This window comes from Pituophis catenifer, unplaced genomic scaffold, assembly GCF_029215685.1.
Source record: "Pituophis catenifer annectens isolate HBS135680 unplaced genomic scaffold, rPitCat1.0.hap2 SCAF_3, whole genome shotgun sequence".
Classification (NCBI taxonomy): domain Eukaryota; kingdom Metazoa; phylum Chordata; class Lepidosauria; order Squamata; family Colubridae; genus Pituophis; species Pituophis catenifer.
In genome coordinates this window covers 147,096,877-147,122,826 of record NW_027256883.1, presented here as the reverse complement: position 1 = coordinate 147,122,826, position 25,950 = coordinate 147,096,877, and the positions used below count along the sequence as shown (strand labels likewise).

Sequence of the window (25,950 nt, the reverse complement as noted above, 5' to 3'; positions counted from 1 at the left end):
CCTCCATCTAAACATTAATGGAAGTAAACCATTAATGGAAGTTATGCCTTTATTTGTACTTATATTCATGTAACAGTAATCTTGAGATTGTAATAGATTATACAATATTCTCATTTTAGGTCAAATCCATATAATTAACTCAAATGATTTTAACCAATCATGTCTTCCAGTTACAGGTAGTCCTTGACTTACAAGAGTTCATTTAGTAACTGTTCAAAGTTACATCATCACTGAAAAGGGTGATTTATGACCGTTTTTTACGCTTACAACCATTGTAGCATCCCCATGGTCACATGATTGACATTTGAATGCTTGACAACTGACTCACATTTATGACAGTTGCAGTCCAGTAATCACGTCATGTAACCACATTTTGTGACCTTCTGACAAGCAAAGTCAATGGGGAAACCAGATTCACTTAACAACTACTGTGTTTTCCCTAAAATAAGACATCCCCTGATAATAAGCCCAATCGGGCTTTTGAGTGCATGGCAATAAGGCCAAGCGCTTATTTCAGGGTTCAAAAAATATAAGACAGGGTCTTATTTTCGGGGAAACACGGTATGTTATTAATTTAACAGCTGCAGTGATTCATTTAACAAATGTGGTAAGAAAAATTGTAAAATTGGGGCAAAATTCACTTAACAAATTTCTCACTTAACAACATACATTTTGGACTCAATTGTGATCGTAACTTGAGGACTACCTGTATAATGGGGTAGTATATTTTAAATTTTTTTTAAAAAAAACTTCCTTGATTTTTTTATGTATATTCGTTGTTTTTAACAGTCGCTTGGTCGACTGTCATTGTGAGCCGCCCTAAGTCCTTGGAGATAGGGCGGCATACAAATTTTATCAAATAATAAATGAATGAATGAATGAATGAATGAATGAATGAATGAATGAATGAATGAATGAATAAATAAATAAATAAATAAATAAATAAATAAATAAATAAATAAATAAATAAATAAGGATATTTTCCCTGCTTACTCTACCCAATCTTTCCGGCTCTGCGAACAGGCAGCAGCAGTTGTGGGGGTTGTACAAATGCAGCTTGCATGGCCCAGTTCCCAATGGGCTGCAGCTGACTGACTACAGAATATCACGACAGTATCACGTTGGACCAGGAAGCCTAGGATTATACAACATAATAGTCCACAGTGACACAGAAGAGGTTCATTCACTTTAGCCAACTCCTTTCTTGAAGGAAAAATAATTGCTTAGGTTCCTACTGGCCATCTCTTACCAGAACACAGGGCTGTCTCGATCATCATTCACTTTGTAATATTCCTTATCAGTTTCAATGGTTTTGGTCAGCCCAAAGTCCCCAATCTTTACTCTCTGCTCATTTTCAACCAGAACGTTCCTCGCTGCTAAGTCTCGATGAACATACTGTCGAGATCCAAGATAATCCATTCCCTGAATGAAGAAACAAACATCTGAAGTCAATTTTATTTTCTTCTGGCTGCAGACCAACCCCTTAGAACAGTGGTTCTCAACTTTTTCTTCATCATGGATCCCCTTTAAATACCTTTTGTGGCCATGGCCACAGACCTCCCCCCCCCCAAGACTTAAGATTTAAATCATAACATTTCTTCAAGCCTTCATGGACCTCCTGTGACAAAAATCACAGCCCCCCCCCCCCCCAGGGATCTGCAGACCATAAATTGAGAACCACTGATTTGGAACATTTTTTTTCTTTAAAGGTTTTTTTTTTTAAAAGGTCTATGCCAAATTCCTTTATTTTCATTAGGTAGACTGTTTAAAGAATCAATGATTTATAGAAGTGAAAAGTATATTGGTTAAAGAGAGCCTTGCTACGTATGCAAATGTTCTTTTAATGCAAGGGTGCATAACATGGAACTCCTCCCCTATCACAGAATGCTTTTATTAATCTTAATGCTGCCTCCGTATATGTTTTAACATAGTACTGCCTTCGTGGTTAACTTGATTTATTTTTTTAAAGATTATACTTTAAATGGCCTCATGGGGGATTACCCTAAAAGGGGAAATACGCTAAATAAACATCCTAGGAGAAACTAAAGTGTTTTTTATGACTAATTATTTCAAACACCTACTTAATATGCTAATTGGAAATTAAAGTTTCTTCGTGTCTGCTATTAAATACCTACCTTGCAGATTTGCACAGCGTATTTCAGTTGTTGTTTCAGGAAGATTTTACTTTTGTTTCGAGGGAGATAGTCTTTCAGGCTTCCAGAAGGAAGAAATTCCATGATAAGCTTAATTCCGTTACCACCTTGTATTTAAAAAACACACACACACAAATTATTTCAACCAAGTGTAGGAATTAATACCACTACCTATTTTAAATGTTCTTCTTGATATTCTGTCACTTAGCTAATCAATCTACATTCTAAAACAGAATTCTCGAGCATAAAGGAAGGTTGGTACTGGCGTTCAGTATAATCACAGTGGCAGATTTACAGTAATGACAATCATGGAGATTTTCATAATTTAACAAAATATGAGTTTTGCAATGATGCAGGTACAATTTATTGAAAATAATTTATTTTAACTGAGCCACTCCTTAATTGAGATGGAAGGAGGATTTCTCTCATCAACAGGTCATCCTCTAATATGGAAAAGGAACATTTTATAAAAGTAGAAACAAATAAAATAATTTCTAGACATTACCATCTTCGGTGCAGATTCCTTTGTATTTCACAATGTTTTCATGATAAAGGTTCCTTAGAATTTCAATTTCCTTCTTAAGATCAGCAATATGATTCCCGCCGCAATCAGGTTTCAGTGACTTTACAGCTACTTGTTCTCCTGTGTTATCACCTTCAGGGTCATACCTGCAGAGTTCAACTTTGCCAAAATGGCCCTGGTTTCACAAGAGAAAATAAATATTGATTTGGAATGTATTTTATGCTCGTCTGCTCAAGATAGTTACAAGTTATTGTGACAATAGTCCATAAATAGTCTTTGTTATTTAAAATAGTCATGTAAAAATTACCCCTATACACCTTTACTCCATGTGGATGCCATAACCTGCCCAATCCTTTTTGGTTTTCCATCTAATAAATCCTACTGGACATTTCATACCATGGTTTATTGTCACAAAACTGATTTGCAATATAACCATTTCCTTACTTACCAATAAGAGATGATAAAATGTTCAGAGAGTTTTGAGCCCTCCACACCCATCTCTAATAATATTCTTCTTTGCTGTCACAAGCCTTCACAAGAATTTATATTATTTATAATCCCATTTATCACAGGGAACGTTCCATACTTGACCCACTCATAAAGATGTAGACAGGACATTTCCCAACAAGAATGATTCTATTATAAAAGACTTTTGGGAAGTAGTAGGAGCCCACTATAGCATACTAATCATAGTAAAAGAAAAACGTAGCTACATTTTTTCAAACACCTGTTACAAGCTCAAAGGAAGAGAATATCTTTGCTGTTTCATATTGCTGCTCACATACTATTAGCTTTAATAATCAATACTGCAAAATAATAATAATAATACCTCTCCTAAATCACGGATCCGCTTCAAGAAACGCTTTTCAAATATTGTAGGATCAATCTCTGCATTAGGCTTCTTCTCTGAGACAATATCAGGATCTGACAAAGACAGAAACATGTCTACATAATTACTCAGATTTCAAAAATTATTCTATATTGTCCCATATGCTGCTGGCTGTTAAGATGTACCACATTTATTTTACTGACTCCTCTTGATACTCCCAGCCAACCACAGCTGCCATTTTTTCCTCATATGATGGAAAACTGTTTTCAGAAAGAAGGCAGACAGCTTCAAGTGGCAAAGGAAAACTAGAAGCAATGGGCTAGTGATCAGAAGCCACCAGCTCCTATCTGGCCTGGTAGGTTAAACTTTGTGTTCTTTTTCCAGAACTAACAGTACAATTTGTTGCAGCAAGGCAGCAGAATCGCAACGAAGTTAACAGATAAGACCTATTAAGTGTAATTGTAGTAGATACATTTCAATGTTTCAACCACTGGCAAAAGAGAGTAACAAAGGGAGTTACTGTATTCAGGTGAAGCATACTGAATGTGTTTTCTTTGCATTTCTGCAAGTTGCTTCCAGAACTGTTAAAATGTAGGATTTTACTCCATTTTTGTAGGATGTAGGATTTTACTCCATTATCTCCATGGAGATAAAATCCAAGTCATGATATTACTAACCTTAATATATGGGACTATTAGACTTATACTTGCTGACCTGCAGTACTTTCTCTGGCTCTAAAGAACTCTGCCAATAAGGATTTCATTTGTTTCTTTGAATTCTGAGATGACATTTGCACATTTAGCTTTGTTACAGAATGCTACTGAGCCCAGGAGCATTCGCTTATTTGCACATTATTAATGGGAGGAGAAGGAAGAGTCCTTACTTTGCTCTTCTAGCTTATTGATATCCCGCATAATTGCTCTAAAGAACGGCCTCTGACTGGGGTCATAGTGCATGCACTGCTTCATCAGGTCAGCCAGCTCCTTGCATGATGGGGCTGGAAGTATGAAGTGACCTTCATAAAATCTCTCCTTCTGCAAAAATGAAATGAAAGCAATGGCATTATTCATAGAACTAGGAAATAAACCTCTCAATAATATTCCACAAAAGGTATCTACAGGTAATGTTTTCTGAAGCGTAACTCCTATCACAGAATTAAACATGTTTTCAGACCCCCATTGTAATTCCAATTACCCACAAATGACTGAATAAAGTTCCCTTCTAAAGTTGCCAGTGAATACTCACTTTTCAATGTTAGTGAATACTATGAATGACACAGATATTGGATGTATTAACTAATGCTGTGAGATTGTAAAATCTATTACACTCTAGGAAAAGTTCACTTTTCCACTTGTGTTGCCAATTTTCAGTGGGAGAACTAAAAGGTGTTTCCACACACTAAAGACAAACAAGAAGAGAGTTTCTTTCTTCTTACTTTGGTAGCAAGTCATCAAGAAAAGAATGCCTGCTTGACTTTCCCAGAACCTCACCTCTGCTAAGGTTTTGTCTTTAAGTGGTACTTCTCCATTGTAGCAAATTTCCCATAAAGTGGTCCCGAAACTCCATTTATCTGCTGCCACATTTAAATTTTTGGAATCTTCCACACATTCTGGAGCCAGCCAAGGGATGCGCTCCACACATTCTTAAAGGAAAGAGTGAGAGAAAATTTGGAATGAATTATTAACTAGTGGTATTCTGCCTACCACAAACTTGATGCACCTGAACAGTGGAGGGCTCTTGCTCTGGCATGATGCCAGGCCCTCCCCTCAGCTATCCTTGAAGGTTGATATAGGAAGGGACAAAAACCCTGTGACTCTGGGCACACAGAAACAACAGAGCATGTACTTCTCCAGTGCCAGTATTACAGAGACATTTGTACGAGCCACATCTTACCAGTACTGCATAAATATCCAAAGGGCTTAGGAGAATTCTATTCCTCTTGCTACTGTCAGATACCAACCCTACTGTAATGCACAATTATAAAATCTATTAAAAGTTCACTGAATTCCACTTGTCCTGCCAATTTAGAGCAGGTTGCTTGAAAACTCTGCCCACTTTCCCCACTTGGAACATGATTCAACAAGTGTCAGTGAGGAATAATAAAAGTTAGCTAAGGTAAAGGCTGAACCAGTTAGCACTGACATGCAGAAGTAGTATTCGTATTTCAATAAAATTAGAGGGTATTTTTCTCCATATGTACAAATAGTTTTACCTTGTCTAGATAGCACTGTAATTGGAATTCCTGGATCACTTAGCTTTATGAAAGGTCCATATTCGTTTCCGATTCCTTCTCTTGCTAACAGTATATTTTTTGTGCACACATTCCCATGTACTAAGTTTTTGTCCTCCTGCATTTCAGAGAGATTAATCAATATTTCAACCGCATGTTAAATACTATCAGACAGCATGAAAAGGTGCTGAAAGAAACAGGTTCACAAAAAACAATGGCTTGGATCCTAGGAGATGTTATCTAATCAACATTCAAAGAAGAAATGTTTCCTATTTCCCCCCCCCACTCCTGATGATTTCAAAGTTCAAGCCTCTATTGCAGAGGTCTTCAAACTTAGCAGCTTTAAGACTTGTGGACTTCAACTCCCAGAACTCCTGGCTGGAGAATTCTGGGAGTTGAAGTCCACAAGTCTTAAAGCTTGTCAAGTTTGAACTGAAGACCTCTGCTCTATTGAAAGACTTTGGGAAAATCAAAAGTGCCAGTAAGGAATAGGCAAAAGATATACAAAGCTATCTTTATCACAACTTTCTTAAATTTATTTTAGGATCCAAGCAAACAATCTCTTTTTCAACATGGTACAACACCAGAAAGCACCAAACTGCACTATGAATTCAAAAAAAAAAAAAATGGATTTGCAAAGGATACTAAAGATTCATATTCTATTTTTGAACTCAAGCATATCAACAGCCATTTCTTCTGTGGCCTTAAATTCCCACATTCATGCAATGTCTCCAACATTTGCAGATGTATTAAAAATTCCATCTTGACATTTCTAGACAAGAACTGAGCATGCTCAGTGAACCTAGAATGTTGATTAAATATGGCAGGGCAAGAACAAGAAAGGAGGGGACAGGATGTCTTAAAATCTGGGGAGGAAAACCAGGCAAAATTTGACCACCTTGTCTTCGTATCTACATTAAAACAATGCAGATAATTTAGTTACAGAGCTGAAGGAATTTTGGCCAAGATCACAATAATTTAAATCAAATTTAAAGCAAACAATTTACTACTTCATGACATACTAAATGTAAGTTGCTAAAACCTGAAAAAGGCTTACTTAGCAGCTATGAACCAGGAGTTAGAATAGCTATTGGTAGATGATATCTAGGACTTACCAGGTAGCTCAAGGCACTTGCCAACTGTTTTGCTACTTTGAATTTCCAAGGTGTTGTAAGAGCATCACTCCTACGGTGCATAAAAAGATCCAGAGGTCCAAACTCAACCAATTCTTCCACCATAATGTCTACAGCCACAGGAAAAAATATATAAATTAGACTAAAAATAGATTAAAAATACAGTTCATGTCATTCAGTCTTCAGTGCATTTTGGTTAGGGAGAGAAATCACATGAAACTGAATCTTCAGGAAAGTTTTGTTCTAAAAATATGACTCGGTACGTAAATATTTTTCTGTTTAAATATTTGGGAAAGATGAGTAGGAAATTTCAAGGCAGAATTAGGACTGTTGTCAATAGGCTGACTTGATCCTAAGCCTAAGTGGGGATTCCAATATCACCTGTGTCGTTTGGAGACCCCCTTGCCTCCACAAACCAGAGTGGGCTCCAGATACTAATCACTGGGAAGGGGCAAAATTAAATTGAGGACCTCTTGCAGTCATAAACTATCACTGTTCCATATACCTAATTAAGTCATTATTTCTGCTTGAAAAGTTGTATTCGGAGAGTTTACTTACTTTCTACATCACGTACACAAACTCCATGAAGTAGGACAATGTGCTTATGGGATATCTGCCTCATCATACTGGCTGTCTCAAAAAACGCCTGTTAAAACACACACATTTCAGGGGTGACATCAACAAAATTGAAAGAATGATCCACAAAGATTTATCATCTCCCCAATACCTTTATCAGCCCCTACTAACAATTTGGGAAGGCTCATATTTAACTATTGTAAGAAGAGACAGCCCCGTCTATAATACTAACAGGTAGGATTCCCAGCACAAAGGTATCTAATGGAAGAGGAACATTTTGTTCTGCACTGATAGATATTCAGAAGCACTGAAACAGTCTCGCAAATTATGGATAGTTGTGCAATCCCACAAAAAGTCACAGCAACAGGTGTTCCATGTCTGACTCTCTCCCCAACCTTCTGAGTCACCTTTTCCTCTTCAGATCTGGCTAACTAGCTGCAGATCAACTCAAGTGAATATATGGTTACACATGTCAAGGACAAATGCTTGAAACAGTTTTCAGTTTATATTTATAGCTTTTTTGTTTCAAACCCAACATTAAAGGTATCATACAAAAGAGAACCATCAGTAATATCAGTAATACTTTTACATAGTAACCTTAGAGAAACCTACCAGGGAAATGTCTCTGTGGCTTGGATCCAAAACTTTCAGCAGAACTTTCATCTGTGATTCTCCCTGATAACTTTCATCATCCTTATAGCTAAGAATTCCAGAGTAAATCTGTGTTCTTGTTCCTCTGCCAAGATGTTCACCCTAAAATACAAGACAAACCCAAAAATTGCAATCTGTATCAAATATGCATGTTTGACTTTTGACTGCTAGTCCTGCAAAGGGGGGAGGAATTAAACATTTGTTTTGCAGTTTCATTATTAATAGACAGTAAATGTACAGTATTCTTTGCTAAACAGAACAGTAGAAATAGACAGATGGCTTTAAATTTAATTGAATTGACTGTGCTAGATAAAATTAGATATATTTAATGAACAGCTACCTCCATATTATATTTATGGGACTTCAAACTAATAGTCATTGTCTTTTTTTGTTGGCAGTTAATTTGTTCAAAAATATTTATGCTAACTGTTAATTTCTGAAGCATGAAACTGAAAGCTACAAAACTTCTGATAGTGCTAGAAAAGGATATTGGGAAGATAGGACTGATCTCATGTAACATTAAACTATGGTTTAACATATCTCCAGATCATCCCTATCTGTACATATCTGTACTTAGCAAGAACGTGAATCTCATAGTGTATACTTTTTGATATGAATTCAATATTTCCCTTTTTGTTTTGCTACAAAACAAACTTTCATAATTAGTCTGAGTAAATAGATTATGCAATGAGTTTTGCTAGATTTTCTTCTTCTTGCATCACTGCAAGTCTTCGGGAAAGAATGCATTTGTAAAATTTTAAAAGATTTCGTAACCACTTACTTGCTTTATTTCGTCTTTAAGTATTCGATGAAAACTCAGTTGACCTAAAGGACAAACTGGCTGCCACTCTAGGGACTTTTTTGTAGCTACTAGCAAATTGGAAATTTCTAGAAAGAAAAAGAAAACCTCTCACATATATTTGAAACAGATTGCCATCCAGATTTATTGCAGAACAAAATAATAATTAATAATTCTTAATAATGATTAATAATCCTTCAAATGATTGCCAGCATTGGATATTTTCCAAGTAAAGAAATACCAATATATTTTAGGATTAAATATATTCCACAGAAGGTAGATGTTGAATTTGATTGTTATTACAAAAATCAACTTTCAGTTACAAATTTTACTAAATAGTTTGATATAAGTTACTGTCTCCTTCAGCGCAACTTCATATCTCAAAGCAGTTGTTGAATTAGTGCACTAAATGACATGTCCAAAACAAATCTACATGAATTTAAATTTATAGTTGCTAACCAGAACACTTCTACCATAGAATAGTTTGTTTTTACTGAAGCATTTCACACAGAAGATTCACTTCATTCAACTGCACTCATATAAGCCTTTATTGTTCTGCTGAATGTATAGTCCATCCATCTCTAAACAATACCAGAATGGCTGTTTAGCCTCACTGAACACAATGTAATATATGTGTGGCTGAACTATTGTGTCTTTCCTAACAATATCTCCTAAAGCTTGTGATGTCTAGAAGGATCTGAATTGTACTGGGATCATTATTCTGTCTGTTAATATCAAATTAACATGCTAATTAATATTAAGGCACGGGAGTTTAGGCACTTGTTGCATCTTTTGGGATTATTAGCTCCAGCTGCAAAACAAATATTTAATTAATTAATTTTATGCCATGCATCTCACCTACAGGATGATTACCTTTTTATAACATGTAATTCCTCTCTTCTATATTAAGTACATTCTTAATATCCAATCCTGGCCTTTAGCTCTGAACAAACCTCAATTATTTTAAAGAGGACTGATCTGTTTGGGATTGAATAACCTCAGTCTAAGAATACAAAGGCATCTATTATTTATAATATCTATATAGTTGCATAATATAGGATCCGGATGAAACAATATATTTTGGTGAAAAAAAATGTTAATATGAATACATAAAGCTAATTTAAAAACTTTACCTCTTGGTTTTGGCTGAACACATCTCTTGAGAGTGAAGACTATCATATCTGTTCTCAAGAGCTGCCCTTTTAAGTGGTCCATCAACTCTTTAAGTGATGGAAAGAACTTATCAGATCCATGCAGGAGACATCCATCCTTCTTCATTTCTATCTGGAAGTTCTTATACTGTTTTGGGAGATTCATTGAGTGCTTTGGAGAATGAAGGAAAAGAAAAATTAAAGAAACCACTAAGTGAATTCAGGTAAAATGTAGATTTATGTTCTTGTCTGGAAGAGAATGTAGTGAATGAAATAAAATCCCACTTGAGAACTGATCCAGCCAATATTTGCAGTACCATCTGGTGAAATCATACTGACCATATACTGGAAACCTTGATAAAACTAAAAAAAAAGTGTTATGGCAGTTTAGACATAGACAAGTTAATGTGGTCCAACAGATATTATGTTTGCCTCAAGTCACATTTTGCTCTTTGAATCCAGGTAATTACACAAATACGTTTTCTGTAATCAAATATCAAGCCCATCAATAGTTTTAATATAAATCATAAATTAAGATACCAATTACTATGGATGACAGGAAATATGTGATTCATTAGTGGAAATGTCAGTCAAAACAGAGCAGCTAAACTGTTCATTGTGACATATATATTATACCACTTCTTTGCTATGACATTGGTTGCTAGTCCATTTCTAGACCAATTCAACATGCTGGGTTTGGCTTTTAAAGACTTAAATGGCTTAAGTAACTAGATACTTTCACCCTTGGGTGTGTGAATCACCCTATGATTCACCCAATCATATAATGAGGTGTGTGGTATTTTTAGTCTGCATTTAAAAAAAAAATTATATATATATATATATATATATATATAGCTAAAACTGTTTTATTGCAACCTGCCCAGAGAGCTTTATTCAAATAGCTACCAAACCTCCAATTAATATATTAGCAATATATGCTTTCACTCCAGGAAGAACAAATTAAATAAGACTAGCATTGGCAAATCCCTGTCAATATTTATACCCCATTGGAAAAATAAGCAACAGAGATTAAAATCTGTTTAAAATTGCCAGTTACCACCATAGAAACTGACAGGAAGCTCAGCTATTCCACGTTTGCTAAGAAAGAAATTTCACACTCATTTTTTTGAACCATTAATGGCAAGAGTATTATTTCTCAAGCCAATTCTTCAAAAATTATATTGCCTAGATCAAAGGTATTTAAAGAAAAATTACTGGACTCCCATCATACCTCTGAATATTCCGTACATATCACAGTCAAGAGAATGTTGTTGAAGTCTGTACAGCTCCATCTCAATACGTACGTCCCTTCTTCATTGCCTTCCTGTTTCAGCTTATTAATAGCATATTCTGTGCTGAAAGACGTTTGAGAAAAGTGATTAAAGCTTACTAAATGTGGACAATTGACCATTCCCTTCAAAGCATGCCCGTCTTTCTCTGGTTCTGCCAGATGGTAGAGCACCACACTTGAGGTGGTTGAATTAATCCCACCTCTTCCCCTCCATGATCATGCTGCCCCCTCCCCTATCCTATGATCATTATTTTACCTTAATGGCATTGTTTTATTGGGTTAGGAATATTTATAGTTGATTATATTAATGTTTTTATGCTGTAAATTGCCCAGAGTCACTTCATAGTGAGATGGACAACAAATAAATTTAATAATAATAATAATAATAATAATAATAATAATAATAATAATAATAATAATAATAAATCTTTATACTATTCTTTGTTGTTAGAAATGTAATGGCAGGGGGCATAATATATTTGAAATGTTGAGAGTTTGTTACAAGTTATAAAATGGCTTTTCCCTAGCCAAATGAGCAGAGTAGTTCAGTTTTCATGAGCCCAAAAATTGAGAGGCTCAAGAGGGAAGCTAAAATAAAAATAAAACTATAAAATATTTTTTAAATATGTTTTATATAAAAAAGCAAGTATTTTACAAGCTATAATGACTGGTTACAAAAAATATTGTTTCTGAAGGGAGATAGCTGTTTCAGGAAAAGACAATTTGTGCCCCTTAGTTTCTGACTGAACTTAATTTTGCTTACTAAAAAAACCACAATACCTGCTTCTGAAGCTTTAGAATACTGAAAACAGACATTGGGGGGGGGAATGGCAAACTACTGTATAGTCAGCTCCATTGAAAGTGGAGCCAACGACCATGGTGAAATGAAGAAGCAAAACGCAGACCAGTTCTTTGTAATTCCTCTCCAGACAAGGAAAAGACTTTTAGATCACCCAAAAGTGTTTCAGACAGTTGCTCCTCACAGGGAGATTGCAAGTTAGTGGTCTCCAGCTCTTGGAGTTGAGGAATTAACCATCATTGCTCGAATTGCAGTCAGTGCCTTTCAAAAGGACACTGGGTTCACATACTTTCTTTTCTAATTGCTTTTGGAAATAGCTTGTTAATTGCTTCTTAGCTATTACGAAGCTTTGGATCAACAGGTTTTACAGTCTCAGGTGAGTTTCTTTCAATCCTCAGCAAAATAACTTTTAAATACAAGTTTAAGGACTTAAAAACCTTTTTGAATAAACAGTAAAAGGACTATTAAAATTTTATTTCTGAAAGGTGAAAATTTGAATTAAGGATTTGAATTAAGATTTTGGGATTAATTTGGAATCCTCCTGGTGGGAAAAAGCTTTTGTTATCAATTCTCTTTTTAAAAAACTGGGTAGGATGAGATCTTTAAGGCTGGACACTAGAGAGAATGAGGAGGAATTAAAGGTTATAATTAAATGGAAAAATACTTAAATTTGACTAATACAGAATGGAGCAAAATATTTTAACAGTGTCTGCTTCTATAGATAGTGTTTAGAAAATATTATGGAAGGAAAGCATGTTTTACCAAAGAAAAAGAGTGAGACTGATCTGAATGTAGATTTAAAAATGATATGCAACAAGAATGCTATGCAAAATGATGCTATATTGGATATACAAAAACAACTGCTGTCTTACTAATTAAAAGTGATATACAAATAACAAGCCAAATGAGAGAGCAGGATAACTTTCCATAATGTATGCACAACAGAGACTTGTTAATGCTGTGAATCATTTTGTGAGAAGGGCTAAAGAAAGAATGAAAAGAAATCAAGTCCGAGGACATTTTTTGAAGAGACTAAAGTTAAGGATTGTTAAAAGTAAAAGGAAGGAATATAAAGTTGATTTATCTAATCAAGGTTACTATATAATATATATATATATATATTGTTTATTAACTAACCAAATTGGGCCATGGCAGCCATTTTTAATATTGTGTTCTATCAGAGGTGGTGCGATATCTGTGCAAAGAAAGTGATGGGCATCAGCAGTCAACCTGAAGTATCCATCCACCAAAGCAGAAAACGACAAAGCTTCTTCACATGAAGACAATTTAAATTCCTAGAGTTAAAAAAAAAAATCTGAAGAGTTCTTCCACTTCAGGTAAGACACAATAACCAACTATTACAACTCCACCTTCAGGGATGGTCAAAAACGTTGGGCTGCTGAAATGAAGAGGAAGGCATGCTCTACCCAAGTACACAAATTAACCTAGAATGGCAGTTAAATCTATACCATGGTTGACAATGAGGTACAGGTAGACCTTGAGGTACGACCACAATTGACCCAAAATTTATGTTGCCAAGTGAAACATTTGTTAAGTGAGTTTGCCCCATTTTACAACCTTTCTTGCCACAGTTGTTAAGTGAATCATTGCATTTGTTAAGTTAGTAACATGGTTATTAAGTGAATGTGGGTTCCTCATTGACTCTGCTTGTCAGAAGGTCGCAAAAGCTGATCACCTGACCCCAGAACACTGCAGCTGTCATAAATATAAGCCAGTTGCCAAGCATCTGAATTTTGATCATATGACCATGATTTTCACACTTATGCAATGGTCATAAGTGTGAAAGTCATAAGCATGGCACATTTGAAAAATGGCACATTTTTCAATGCCATTGTAATTTTGAATGGTCACTAAATGAACTGTGTTGTAAGTCAAGGACTACCTGTTCTCTAAAACAGTGTTTCTCAACTTAAGGAACTTTAAGATGACTCCCCATGATGTTGGGGAATCCTGGAAGTTGAAGTCCTCTCATCTAGTTGCTAAGGCTGAGAGACACTGCTCTAAGGGCAGGGATTTAACTTCAGTTTACTAAATGCACATCTTTTAACTTCTAAAAACTTGGAAAAAATACAATATAAGCAAGAAAACAGAAATGACATCTTATCTATATTGTGCTGAGATGATAGGTGTGCCCTCTCTTCTAACCTTATCTGTTTCTATTTCTCTTTTCTTAAGTATACTAATGTCAAATGCAGGTTACCAATGCAGGTGTTTTAGGGTTTTTTTGTAAATTACTGCTTATGAAAATTTCAATATTTTTGCCTGGACTCAGTAATGGAATGTGTGGATAACCTTGCAAGATTCTATTAATGTATCTTTCAAATAAATAGAATTCATCTAGTCATATTTCCTGTCTGGTTTATCTGGGAGGGCTGACATCAATCTTGCAAATCTGAAAGTATAAACTTCTGACTGCTGCTTTTGACTACCGTACTTAATCCATTAGGACTTTCCTAGGTTTCTTTCTCTGACAGTTAAGCCATTGAGGGCTCCTGCCTCTCTTGTTGATTGTTTCTTAGGCAGCATCTTTTCCCCTCGTTCCCCAAAGTCATTCCAACATTCCATTACAGAATCTCATGAGACCCATAAAGTACAATGGAATCTCATTAAAAATTCCATTTATTCCACACACACTTTTTGCTACAGGTAACGAGATGCTAGGGAAACCTCAAATTCAAATGAATGTTGAATCCTAGTCAAACTTATTATTATAAAAGTTGTTATAAAATAGAAGTTGCTAAGAAGTTTAGCCCACATATATAAATGAGCAAAATGCTGATATACACAAAGAGAATATCTCTTCTTTCAACACACAGTATATTAACAGTAGATTACTAATTGTGTTAGTGATTGAGGCTACAAAATCAAGGGGATGCTACTTTGGAGCATTGTTAATTCTGATAGCATATAAAATAGCATATTAGTTAATTCTGATAGCATATAAGCATAAATGGCTTTATCAGACACTTACCATCCTCTTGTTATCTTGTTTATAGATGCAGACAGTAGATTCCTTGATCACAAGATGAGTTATTTCAGGAAAGTAAGAAAAACTGATCCATTCCTCCCTTTTGTTTTTTTCTTCCTTTTTCTCAACTTTGTCAGATTTTTTTTTCTTAATTTTCGGTTTTTCTTTTTCACTCTGTGTAATCTGATGAATAACATCATGCACCCTGAATAATTTGATTCATCTCATGTCTAGTATCTTCTCCAATCTTTCTCCAAATCTCTCCCTCTCACATACACACACTCTCTCTCATAAACACACAGGCGGATGTTATATATTAAAAACTTCAGATTCAGTTATTTGCAGTAGTTGTTAGATTTGTTATTGTTACACTATTGTAAAACACTGGAAAACTAAAAGGCATGTTTCACTATATCAGTAGTATCATACCGACGCAAAGCATTATGAAAAATCCTTCAATAAGGATAAAATTGTATCACCTTATATAAATAAAGATAACATTTTCCTTAAAAAACACCCTTGGTTATACAAATGTAATTTTGATCTGAAAAATTGAATAGGGATGGCTAAAATACTTTTATTCCTCAGATCAAATACCTGTGTTTCCAATTAATACATGCATGCATTTATTTATGTTAGATTTATCTCCTGTCAGGAGTTCAAGGTAGCATACAATTTCTTTCTCCCGTTTTTTTCTACTATAACAACTTTCCTGGAAAATGGGTTAGACTGAGGTAATGGCTGTCCCATAGATACCCTATGAGATTTTGGGAACAAAGGGGAACTAGAACATGTATCTTCAGGTTTGAATCCAGTACTTTATCCACTACATCACATTGGCTCACACACATACAACCCCTTCCCCCACACACATAATGCCGACAGTCTTTTTTCTATTTTATATCTTTGCAACTTTGCACAGACTTTTTTAAAACTTCAGTACTGCAAATAAAATATTTATGTTACTAAATAATATATAATGCACCTATACTGGATATTCTATCAGTCATTTCCTTCTTCTAATCTTTTTTTTTTCCAATAATGAGGTACAATTTCCAATCAGTTCACCACTAAAGGTCAGGCAGCTCAAGGAACCACAACACATTTCAAGGATGCTAGCTATGCTCCCTAAACTGCAGTTTCTCACCCTTACTCTTTTATTCCCGTTACAGCAGTGATGGTGAACCTATGGCATGGGGTCCATAAGTGGAATGCAGAGCCATCTCTCCGGGCATGCCAGTTGTTGCCTGTTGCTTCCGGGTTCCGGCACGCACATGCGGCCAGTTGGTCTTTGTGCATGTGGGAGCATCAGAAACTGGAAGAGCAGCTCCCTGGCACGCATGTGCACGCTGGGAAGCTGAGCTTCTGGTTTCCAGCGCGCACATGAGCACCAGGCAGCTGGTCTTTGGGTGCGCATGTGTACCAGAAACCAAAAGACCAGGTGACCGGCATGCATGCACATGCTGGAAACTGAAAGCTCAGCTTCCTGGTGGGCGCATGCATGCCAGGGAACTGCTCTTCTGGTTTCTGCCGCTCCCGCACATGCACACTCTCCCGTTTCGGCACTCAGTGCCAAAAAGATTCACCAACATTGCCTTACAGAATTTTCAGCCAGAAACATGTCTTCCCTTTGTGTAATTTGCTATATTCCTGCTCTCAACATAGTTTCTGTTGAATTTGAAAGAACCAGATTAAGTAGTATTACCCAAGTTAAAACTTCTACTAGTAGCTTTGACTCCTGTTGACTTCATGGATGTGTCCATGTAATGTTTTGGCAACAATACAGAACTAATTTCTTGTTTGTTTGTTTTTTTCCAGAATATTTTTTTACATTGTACAATCTACCTACAGGTCTGAGATTTCCTCAATTTTCATATTCTCATAATATTTTCATGTCATTTCATTTTCATAATTTTTTTATAAAACCCAAACACTATTCCATTCAAATAACTCTTAGCTAACCGAACTAGTAAACAAAGGACTTATGATACTCACATCTGGTTTAAGTCGCCACTGGATTCCAAGATTGCCTGCTACCATCACTTCATAACATCGCATTTTTTCAGAAGCATCCAAGTTAAAGTTCTCATTTTCTGATGAAATTAGCAGTGAGGATGTCTCAAATGTTTCGGCTCCATAATTCTTTGTCAATGTCTCCATTGTTGCTAAGTATTTCACTTTCAGATCATGTGGAGAAACGCTGCTGTCAGAAATGGTCTTGTTGTTAAATTCCTTGAGAAAGTCCCTGAAAACATTATTAATTCGTATTCTTGTTAAGATATTCCTTTGTCTAATTTTCTTGTTCAGTGTTTCCGGAATATACCGCTTATAGCTGAAATGAGATAGGACACAAAAACATACACATTTATTTTCAATAGCCTGATATAAATTACAACAGGTATATTTCATTTAGAAATAAACACAGAAAGAAAAAAATCAAAAACATTACTTGAAAATGTAGATTGTGATGCATACATGGATAATATGCAACTCCTCTATTAAGATTTATTTCTCTAACTAAATGCAACTTCTCTTACAATAGGCATTATAAATGACTATTTAATGTTTAAAATTCTAAAACTGGTCAGGGAATATTTTGCAGCGAAAAAGCAGTACTAAATAAACTTCATAACAACATGGTGGAAAATTGGAGACTGCCTTATTATTTTAGTTGCTGCTCCAGCAAAACCAGTGTTTACTTTTTGGAAACAGCATCAACCAATTGTATCAACTGCAATTAAAAGTCCCTCCGGACAACAATTTTTATTGTCAACTTTTCTTTTTTTCTCCATAGAGGCACCAATGCCAGATGAGTGCTAGTAACAACCCATAGCAATGTGCTTGTGAAGTAGGTTAGAGATGCCATGTTGGAGTGGCTATAAAAGGTGGATTTTTTTTAAAAAAAAATCTGAATCTTCTTTGAGCTATGGGCTGGTACTCTAGAGATCAGCAATGATCGTGGAAAGACAATCATCTTCAGGCTGATCTCCTGGGTTGCCAAAGAGGAAGGCATACTTGGTGGTGTGTGATGTATTGAGAGTCACCTGAGATTGTGCAACTAAACGGGTCACTTGGAGAGTCAGTGAAAGAGTGGCAGCAATGCTTGTGTTGGATTAAGGGCTAGAGATATGCTAATCAGCTGCTGAATAGCCAGCGGTAGTGTCAACAGAGATGGCAGCGTAGCCTAATTTGGTTGTGATTGCAAAAGTATATTCAACAAATGCTGATCTCCCAGAAGAGTGGCAACAGGGCTAGTGATCCAGAAATGCCTGATTTGGTGCTTTGGAACATGTGAGCATCACTGAATGGTTGCAAGAGCAGGATCGCTTAACTTTGAGTGAAAAGGTAGACCTGCCAACAATTAAGGAGGTAGTAATCCAACTCAAGAAGCCATTGCTGAATCTGATGGTGCCAGACAGTTTTCATACTGCCCTTCAACTTTTCCTTTCTTACCTGGTCAAGCTGTAACTTCAAAAATAAGCTGCGGCAGCCCCAGTTGCTCCTGCCACTCAGCTGACCTCCACTTTCTTTTTCCTCTCCAAGTGAGCATTCCCTTCCTTTCCTTCTGCAAGCCAGCCAGCATCCCATTGGAAAATGGCTATCTTCCCCAGATCTCACAAGAATGGGATATGTGGTTTGGAGGACAACAGGAATCCTGTTTTGTTTAAATCCTGTTATTTCAAAAGTGTCATTCCCCATGTCACACCTTTCCTTCTTTATATCATGAGGGATTGCAGAAGGAAAGGAAAGCCTTTGCAGAGGTTGGTCACCTAACAAATACTTCTTTCAGATGACCAAGATTCTGGTCCCAGTTGTGATTGTATGTCAAAGACTACTTGTAAATAATAAGAACTGGACATGTGTCTTTCAGTCACAGTTTATACATCTAGGGATGGAACTGATATGGTCAGAGGAGCCACTTACTTTTAGCAATCCTAGAAGCCATGAAAGCATATTTCCATGTACATGAAAATCAGTCAACTCTCTCTGTTTTGCCTTACACAGTTTTCCCCCACAAACTAGGCCATTTGTGCATTAGAAACTGTGGAAGCAATCTTTCCACAGTTCACCCCCATTTTTCCGAAACGGTGTTCCATAGTTCACCCCCATGTTTACCAACTGGTCAGAAGAAATACAACACACAAATAATTCAGACTCACCTGATATCTCGGGGAAGTTCTGGTAACCTCAGGTTTTTTTTAATTGCATAGTGGGATATTGCAAGTACAGCCATACCCAAACATTCATTTTCAATTTCATGTGATTCTTGCTCATTCTTAGCTTCCCGAAGAGGTGCAAGACCTTTTACCAAGTCATTTTGACCCTAGATTGAACAATAAAGATAAATAGATTTTTAGCAATAAATGGTTATTTCAGTTCATTCACTGAATACCCAAAAACAAAGCTTTCCATATAAAAGTTAATCAACAGTACCCCGTTTCCCCAGAAATAAGACATCCCCTGATAATAAGCCCAATCGGGTTTTTGAGCACATGCGCTAAAATAAGCCTCCCCCTGAAAATAAGCCCTCCCTGAAAATATTTAAACACAGAGCTGGAAATCAGGTAAGACGGCAAGAGGAGCTCCATCTTGCTCCATGCGCCTCAAAATAATAAGACCTCTCCGAAAATAAGGCCAAGCGCTTATTTCAGAGTTCAAAAAAATATAAGACATGGTCTTATTTTCGGGGAAACACGGTATTGCTTCTTCCTTCTGCAAACATACAACATAAATTGAGATAGTGCCACAGAATAATACCTCAGTGAAAAAGTATTATTCAAGAGAGTTTTCAACACAATGCATTTTTGTTTTTTATCTTATTAAAGACTACTGTTCTGTAAATATGTACTCATAGTACTACTAACTAGACAATACAAAAAATAGCACTGATGAATATTTGGGGCAGCATTCACAATGTATTTCTTTTATAAATATTGATTTTCAATTAAGAGTTTATACGTATCTTTTTAAAAAAATCATCAATATTCCATCTGAGAGAAATACCGGTAACAATGCTTCCTAAAGATAATGAAATGTAACTACTACTATAATACTGTACATAAAATGAGACGGAATTCTTTTATAAAGTACTTGCCTGAGCAAAGAGATATTCTAATGAATTTGCATCAAGGAGAGGTGTTCCTTCTTGTACTGATCTCTTTTCGTAAGGATTCCTCCTCTTTGGAGAATGCCTCCAGACAGATGGCTCATTCTCAGTTGTTCCATGCCAATTAGTAAAATAAAACCTTGAGCAAATAATTATAAAGATTTAAATTAGATACAATATGCACAAATGGACTTTATATAACTAGATAACAGGAAACCAGAAATTCCAAAAAATTTTCAAGCACGGAACTTATTGTTATTTTTTTTTCAAGTCTACTCAGTCATATCCACTAAGAATAGCAAGGCCAAGAATAACTATCCCTTACAGGGTCCTTTCAAGCTTCACAACAAGAGCATTTTTGCCTAGTTAACAAGGTGAAGCTCACAGCTTTTCTAACACAGGATTTCCCATTTGATACATGTCCTTCGCAGCAACTGCTGCCCTGAGATAGTGCTGATCAGAGTAAAAGTCACACAAAGATTGATTTGGCAGTAAATGCAATAGAGTGGCCCGAAGTAAACTATCATACACAGCCATTTTGGTGCTATTCAAAAACATACCTTGTTCAGCACATATTTAATCTTTCAAGTTCAATGGGATTTGAAAGTTTTAAAATTTTGTACTAAAGTACCATTTCTTATCAGATTTCTTTCCAGGTACTGAAAAAATTAGGATTTCATTGATGATGTACTACTGGAGAAAGAATTTCTACTGACACCTATTGCTTTCAAATGCCTAGACCCGTGATGGCGAAGCTGTGACACGCAGCGCCCTCTCTGTGGGCACGCGAGCCGTCACCCCAGTTCAGTTTTGCCGCACATGAGCACGCACCTCCCCCTGGCCAGCTGGTCATCAGGTCTCTGCTGCGATGTACAAGGGGTGGGGCACATGAAGGGAGGATGTGCGCAAATGTGCGAGGGGCAGGGGCGTGCAGAGGCTGCACGCACATGCACAGGGGGGGCACAGGCGGAGGGCTGCACATGCATGTGCAGGGCAGGTGAATGGGGCATACACACATGCATAGGGGTGGGGAACATGTGTGGGGGCCATGCACGCACTGCATTTTGGGGGTTCAGGCATGCATGGGCACATTCGTGCATGCTTTGGGCACTCGGTCTGGAAAAGGTTAGCCATCACTGACTTAGACCATCTATCACCTATCAGTGGGCATAACTTGATACTGAATCAAGTTGAAAACAGTGACAAGGTATTATTCAGTTAATCTTCCTGCCTGATGTATGGGATCCCAGTTGTCCAAATGTTTTTATAAATGACTTATTTGGGGAGCTTCCTGAGCAGACCCCCTAAATTATATTATAATAAAATCTCAACTTAGGATTCTATATAGCCTTTAAAGGCTTAAATATATGTACTTTTTCCTTTCATAAATCTATACTTGACTAAATATTTATGAGCCCAAATGACTAATTGATCCAATCATTATATGGTTCACTTGCTGTAGATATTTACTGAAACTCAAATTGCTTTTTTTTTTTTTTTGTCAAGGGCAGTTTATTTAATAGCCAGTATAGCATATCTGAGTTTGGCTCAGAATATTAAGTACAGATTATTCAGGAAGTCCTCATACCTTTTACTGGAACAATATTTCTACAAATGCAATAAAATGTTATTAAGAAAATAATAAATGCTTATTTAAATAAATAAGTGGTTCTTTCTGCATGGAGTTAAACAGAGCAACTGCAGCATAATGAGAGGGATGTGTATGCACATACATGCATAGCAATCATATTATTTACTTTTGGGATAAGCAGCATTATGCAGAATAAAGGGAGTAAGAAATATTAAACAAAGAAAATAAGGACATGAGAAAGGAAAGAATAGTGTATATACCAACACTATTTCCTATATTTCTCCATATCTTTTTATTCTTAAAAGTCATCTTCTCTCATGTCTATATACTACTTCATACATTGCCTTTTGTTCTATAAATTTCTCGCCTCTCGCTGTGGATCTTCAGTTGCTCCATCTATACTGATAGTCTTAATGGTTTTCAACATTCTCAAACCACTTATTTCTTTTTTGTCTTTTTTTTTCTTCTTGTAATTTACTATAAATTACAGTGTTTGTTTCAATTCCACTCTTCCAACATACTGTACCAATGTCAGTCCATACAAATTGTGAAATATTCCTTCCAGCTTTTCTTGAATTCAGTTTCATTTGAGTCATTTAATTACTTCCATTTTAAATTCCATTTAGTCTACTAGAGGCTCTTGGTTTAACCCTCTTCACCAACTTCCCATCAAACTCGCTCTGCATTTTCTCTTTTATTCTTTATAACCCAACAGAATGCCAGAAAGAAATTAAGTAGGCTAATGCCCTCATGCTTTCTGTAACTTATTTAATCTTAATTGTTCCTTGCTCTTTTTGATGATATTCTTTGCCAATATCTTTTTCTTACTAAATACATCATACATAGTTCTCACATTCATTTTATTTTTGCAAACACTCTCTTTTATGCTACTTTATGCAAGCTAAGATCTCTAATCTGGAGACTACCTGTGAGTCAACATCCCATGGCCTACATCCCACCAAAAATACATTCAGTATTTGAAGATGCTTTAAGAGACCTTCTTAACATTTCAAAAATCCCCTTCATATTCTCCTATATAGTGATTATAAAACATCACTCATAAGCTTAGCTTATGTACCAAATTATGTCTGTACCAAATCAATTTAACTCATCCATTTCATTTATTTATATGTAATTATTTAGTAGACTTATCTGGCTGCTTATCACAAATACATGCCTCTGGGTAGTTAACAATATTTAAAACAATTAAAAAACCACACAGAAAACATAAAACCCAGAGCAGCCAGGAAAAAAAAAACCAGTAAAAGCCACAATCAAACATTCAACACAACCAAGCAGCAATCTCTGTCGCACATCTGGAACCCCAAACTTGAGCACAGAGCCACGTCTATGGAAGGCCAATGGGGGACATGGCCAGTCTAATTCTGGAGGGATGATATTTCTGAAATGGCTTCCCTCCTGGGCCCCACCAGCCAAGTACTTCCTACCATTGAGCATGCCCTCTGGTTGGATGGGATGGGACGGTAGAAAGAATTGGGAGTTTATTCAGTTTAGACCTGCTTTTCTCTAATCTGTGTCATGAAGAGCAAAACTGCAATCTTTCAAAACTGCTCTAATATGAAATGCATTTTAGCTGTGGTTTCTTGGAAACAAGGTGAAGTATTTTAAAAGCAAGGGAATTAAATGCCTCATGCTAAAGGAGGCCACAAAGTTACTATCGCACCAATTGTATTTGAGACTGTCATAGTTACCTCATGCGATAATGAACACGGAGTGATGTTTTCTCATCAACGTAGAAGATGTGATTTGGTGCATACCAGATCTTTCTACTTTCATCAAACAGGGCAAACAAATTATGGCACAGAGGAGAAATAGCTGGTAAAAGAAAGAAAAAAAGAAAAAAATAGTTCAATGAATAAACACGATATAAAATTATATTATTTACTGTTAAATTACTTTGTGCTTTCAATTACACAGTAGCTACTTTTTAATATAAAAATGTTCAATAAGGATTATAGCTGTTATCGTTTGCCTTTATTCAATGAGACTATAAAGCAGAATCACCGTTTTAGCTATCTTTATTGTATAACTTTGTAAATGATAGCTTATTTGCATGTGTCTATTACAGCAAGTAAAGGGTTAACTGAAGATTTTGTTGTAAGAAACGTGGGGCAAAGGTTAGAAGGAACTGGAGGAAGAAAAAGGCAATTGGCACAGTAAACACAAAGGAGCCACCAACCGATATATAGCAGGAAAGGAAAGGCAAACATTGGTGGAGCTTGTGACATAAAAAAATAATTCCTTCCCTCAATGGCTAATATAATGCACTATTGGAAAAAAATAGATAAGAGGAAAAAATACCTGGAATATAATAACTTTAAGCATTTTGGGTGGGGCAATGAGTTCTTAAAATATATTTATTTTCTCTCCCATCCATTGATTATTGCACTTCTGCTTCAATAAATGTGCATTTGCAAAAAGCTTCACAACAGGTTTTGCATGTGATTTACACTCAGTAGTGCAGTTTGGCAACAATCCACAGCGCACATACATACACAAACAAATCTAGAAAAACTAATATCGAGAAGCTAAGGACTGTTTCCAAACATTTCTAAAGCAAGATTCAGGGTGGGTTCTGGGCATTTTTCCAGAGTTTCTCCTCTCAATTAAACATAGAGAGAAATAGTATCTTCTTTGGTTCTAAGGACAAACTGAGAAAATCCTGCTTCAAATTAACCAAAATGTATTCACAATTTATTGCATTGAAGATTGACTTAAGATCTTAAATCACTTTTAAAAACTGGAAAACTAATGTATAATTTTCAGTTAAATATAGTCAGACTGCAATCTGTATATACTAGCAAGGAATAAAAAGGGGTGATTTTTCACAGCGGCATGACTTCTACCGTACTTTAAAGTTTTTAAACAATTTGGAAGCAATTGCCTTATATGCTTGCATGATTGGCTACTGTGCTACACACAGCCTTTAAACTCAATTAGTATGAATAATATATGGGCTTTTGAAACATTCACTGCAGTTTATAATAAAAAGTTACTCAGAATAAGTATATGAATTCTTGAAGTCCATTCAAGTGATTTTTGTTCTATCCACGAACCATAAGCAAAAAGAAGAGAGAATCTACTGGAGAGATGGGACCACATTAGTGGATAAAGTTCACAGAAAAGCAGTGATAAACACATTAATTGAAACTGTAATTACAGTAAGGAAGGAAAATAGATATATCTAGTAGCTTATCTAGACCAAAAAGGCATGTGAAATATTAAAAGAGAGTAGCTACTAGCAGGAAGTATGTATCTTAAAGAGAGTCATCTTGTTTCTGTAAAACAATGATGTCATGTTACAGTAAAGATGTTTGGGTCAAAGTTAAGACTGCTAAGATAGTAGATGTAGCATTCTAAACTCTGAAACTAGTAATTTACACACATTCTTTGCCTTGTCTGTAATTCACGTGTGCTTTGGGGCACTTTTTCAAAGGTTATCCTATGGGACGTTTTTCATAATTCTACACACACAACACTCCATGGAAGCATTGCGTGAAAAGCTCTGACTTGATATCCTCAAACGGAGACAGCTATTGCAAAGATTTAAATCCACAGGAAAAGACACAGTGACAAACTGAGTCAGAAACAAAGGTAACGTGGTTCCTGTCAGTAGCAGAATTCACAGGGCAAGGTCATATTTGCAATCCATTAGCAGTGCTCCTTGCTGTCTTCTTTATTAATTAAGGGTATGGTTTGCTACTATTTTCTTCCATGATGTTCTGTTGACTTCTTCATCTAATTGTGTGACTTCATGACAGTATCCCATTCAGCTACTAACCTGGCCCTGCTTAGGCTTTTTGTTTTGGGATTTGGCTCTGATACTGGAGGCAATTTAATTTTTAAGGGCTATTTTAATATATTTTACAAGTGGTCCTCAACTTAAAACCATTTGTTTAGCGACTGCTCAAAGTTATGACAGCACTGAAAAAAACTGACTTACAATCAGTCCTCACATTTGCAATGACGCAGCATCCCTGCAGTCAAGTGACCAAAATTCAGATGTTTGGTAACCCGCATGTATTTACAATGGTTGTAAATTCCAGGGTCACATGACTGCCCTCTGCAACCTTTCTAGCTGGCTTCCAATCACCAGTCAATGGGGGA

The 25,950-nt window shown here is 36.1% G+C and overlaps 1 protein-coding gene across 1 annotated transcript in view; it reads right to left on the bottom strand.

Moving 5' to 3' along the window:
* Positions 1–25,950, bottom strand: part of JAK1 (Janus kinase 1) — a 53,793-nt gene that overhangs the window by 4,121 nt on the left and 23,722 nt on the right. Inside the window, exons 5-23 of the mRNA XM_070941280.1 lie at positions 23,535–23,658; positions 20,220–20,370; positions 19,285–19,448; positions 17,120–17,456; positions 15,128–15,307; positions 13,273–13,430; positions 11,277–11,400; positions 10,028–10,217; positions 8,877–8,983; positions 8,057–8,197; positions 7,427–7,514; positions 6,851–6,978; positions 5,718–5,853; positions 4,996–5,147; positions 4,389–4,539; positions 3,506–3,600; positions 2,659–2,851; positions 2,136–2,260; positions 1,250–1,422 (exon numbers count right to left, since the gene is read on the bottom strand). Coding sequence (XP_070797381.1) covers positions 1,250–1,422; positions 2,136–2,260; positions 2,659–2,851; positions 3,506–3,600; positions 4,389–4,539; positions 4,996–5,147; positions 5,718–5,853; positions 6,851–6,978; positions 7,427–7,514; positions 8,057–8,197; positions 8,877–8,983; positions 10,028–10,217; positions 11,277–11,400; positions 13,273–13,430; positions 15,128–15,307; positions 17,120–17,456; positions 19,285–19,448; positions 20,220–20,370; positions 23,535–23,658 — 2,917 coding nt within the window. The remainder of the gene's footprint in view (positions 1–1,249; positions 1,423–2,135; positions 2,261–2,658; positions 2,852–3,505; positions 3,601–4,388; positions 4,540–4,995; positions 5,148–5,717; positions 5,854–6,850; positions 6,979–7,426; positions 7,515–8,056; positions 8,198–8,876; positions 8,984–10,027; positions 10,218–11,276; positions 11,401–13,272; positions 13,431–15,127; positions 15,308–17,119; positions 17,457–19,284; positions 19,449–20,219; positions 20,371–23,534; positions 23,659–25,950) is intronic.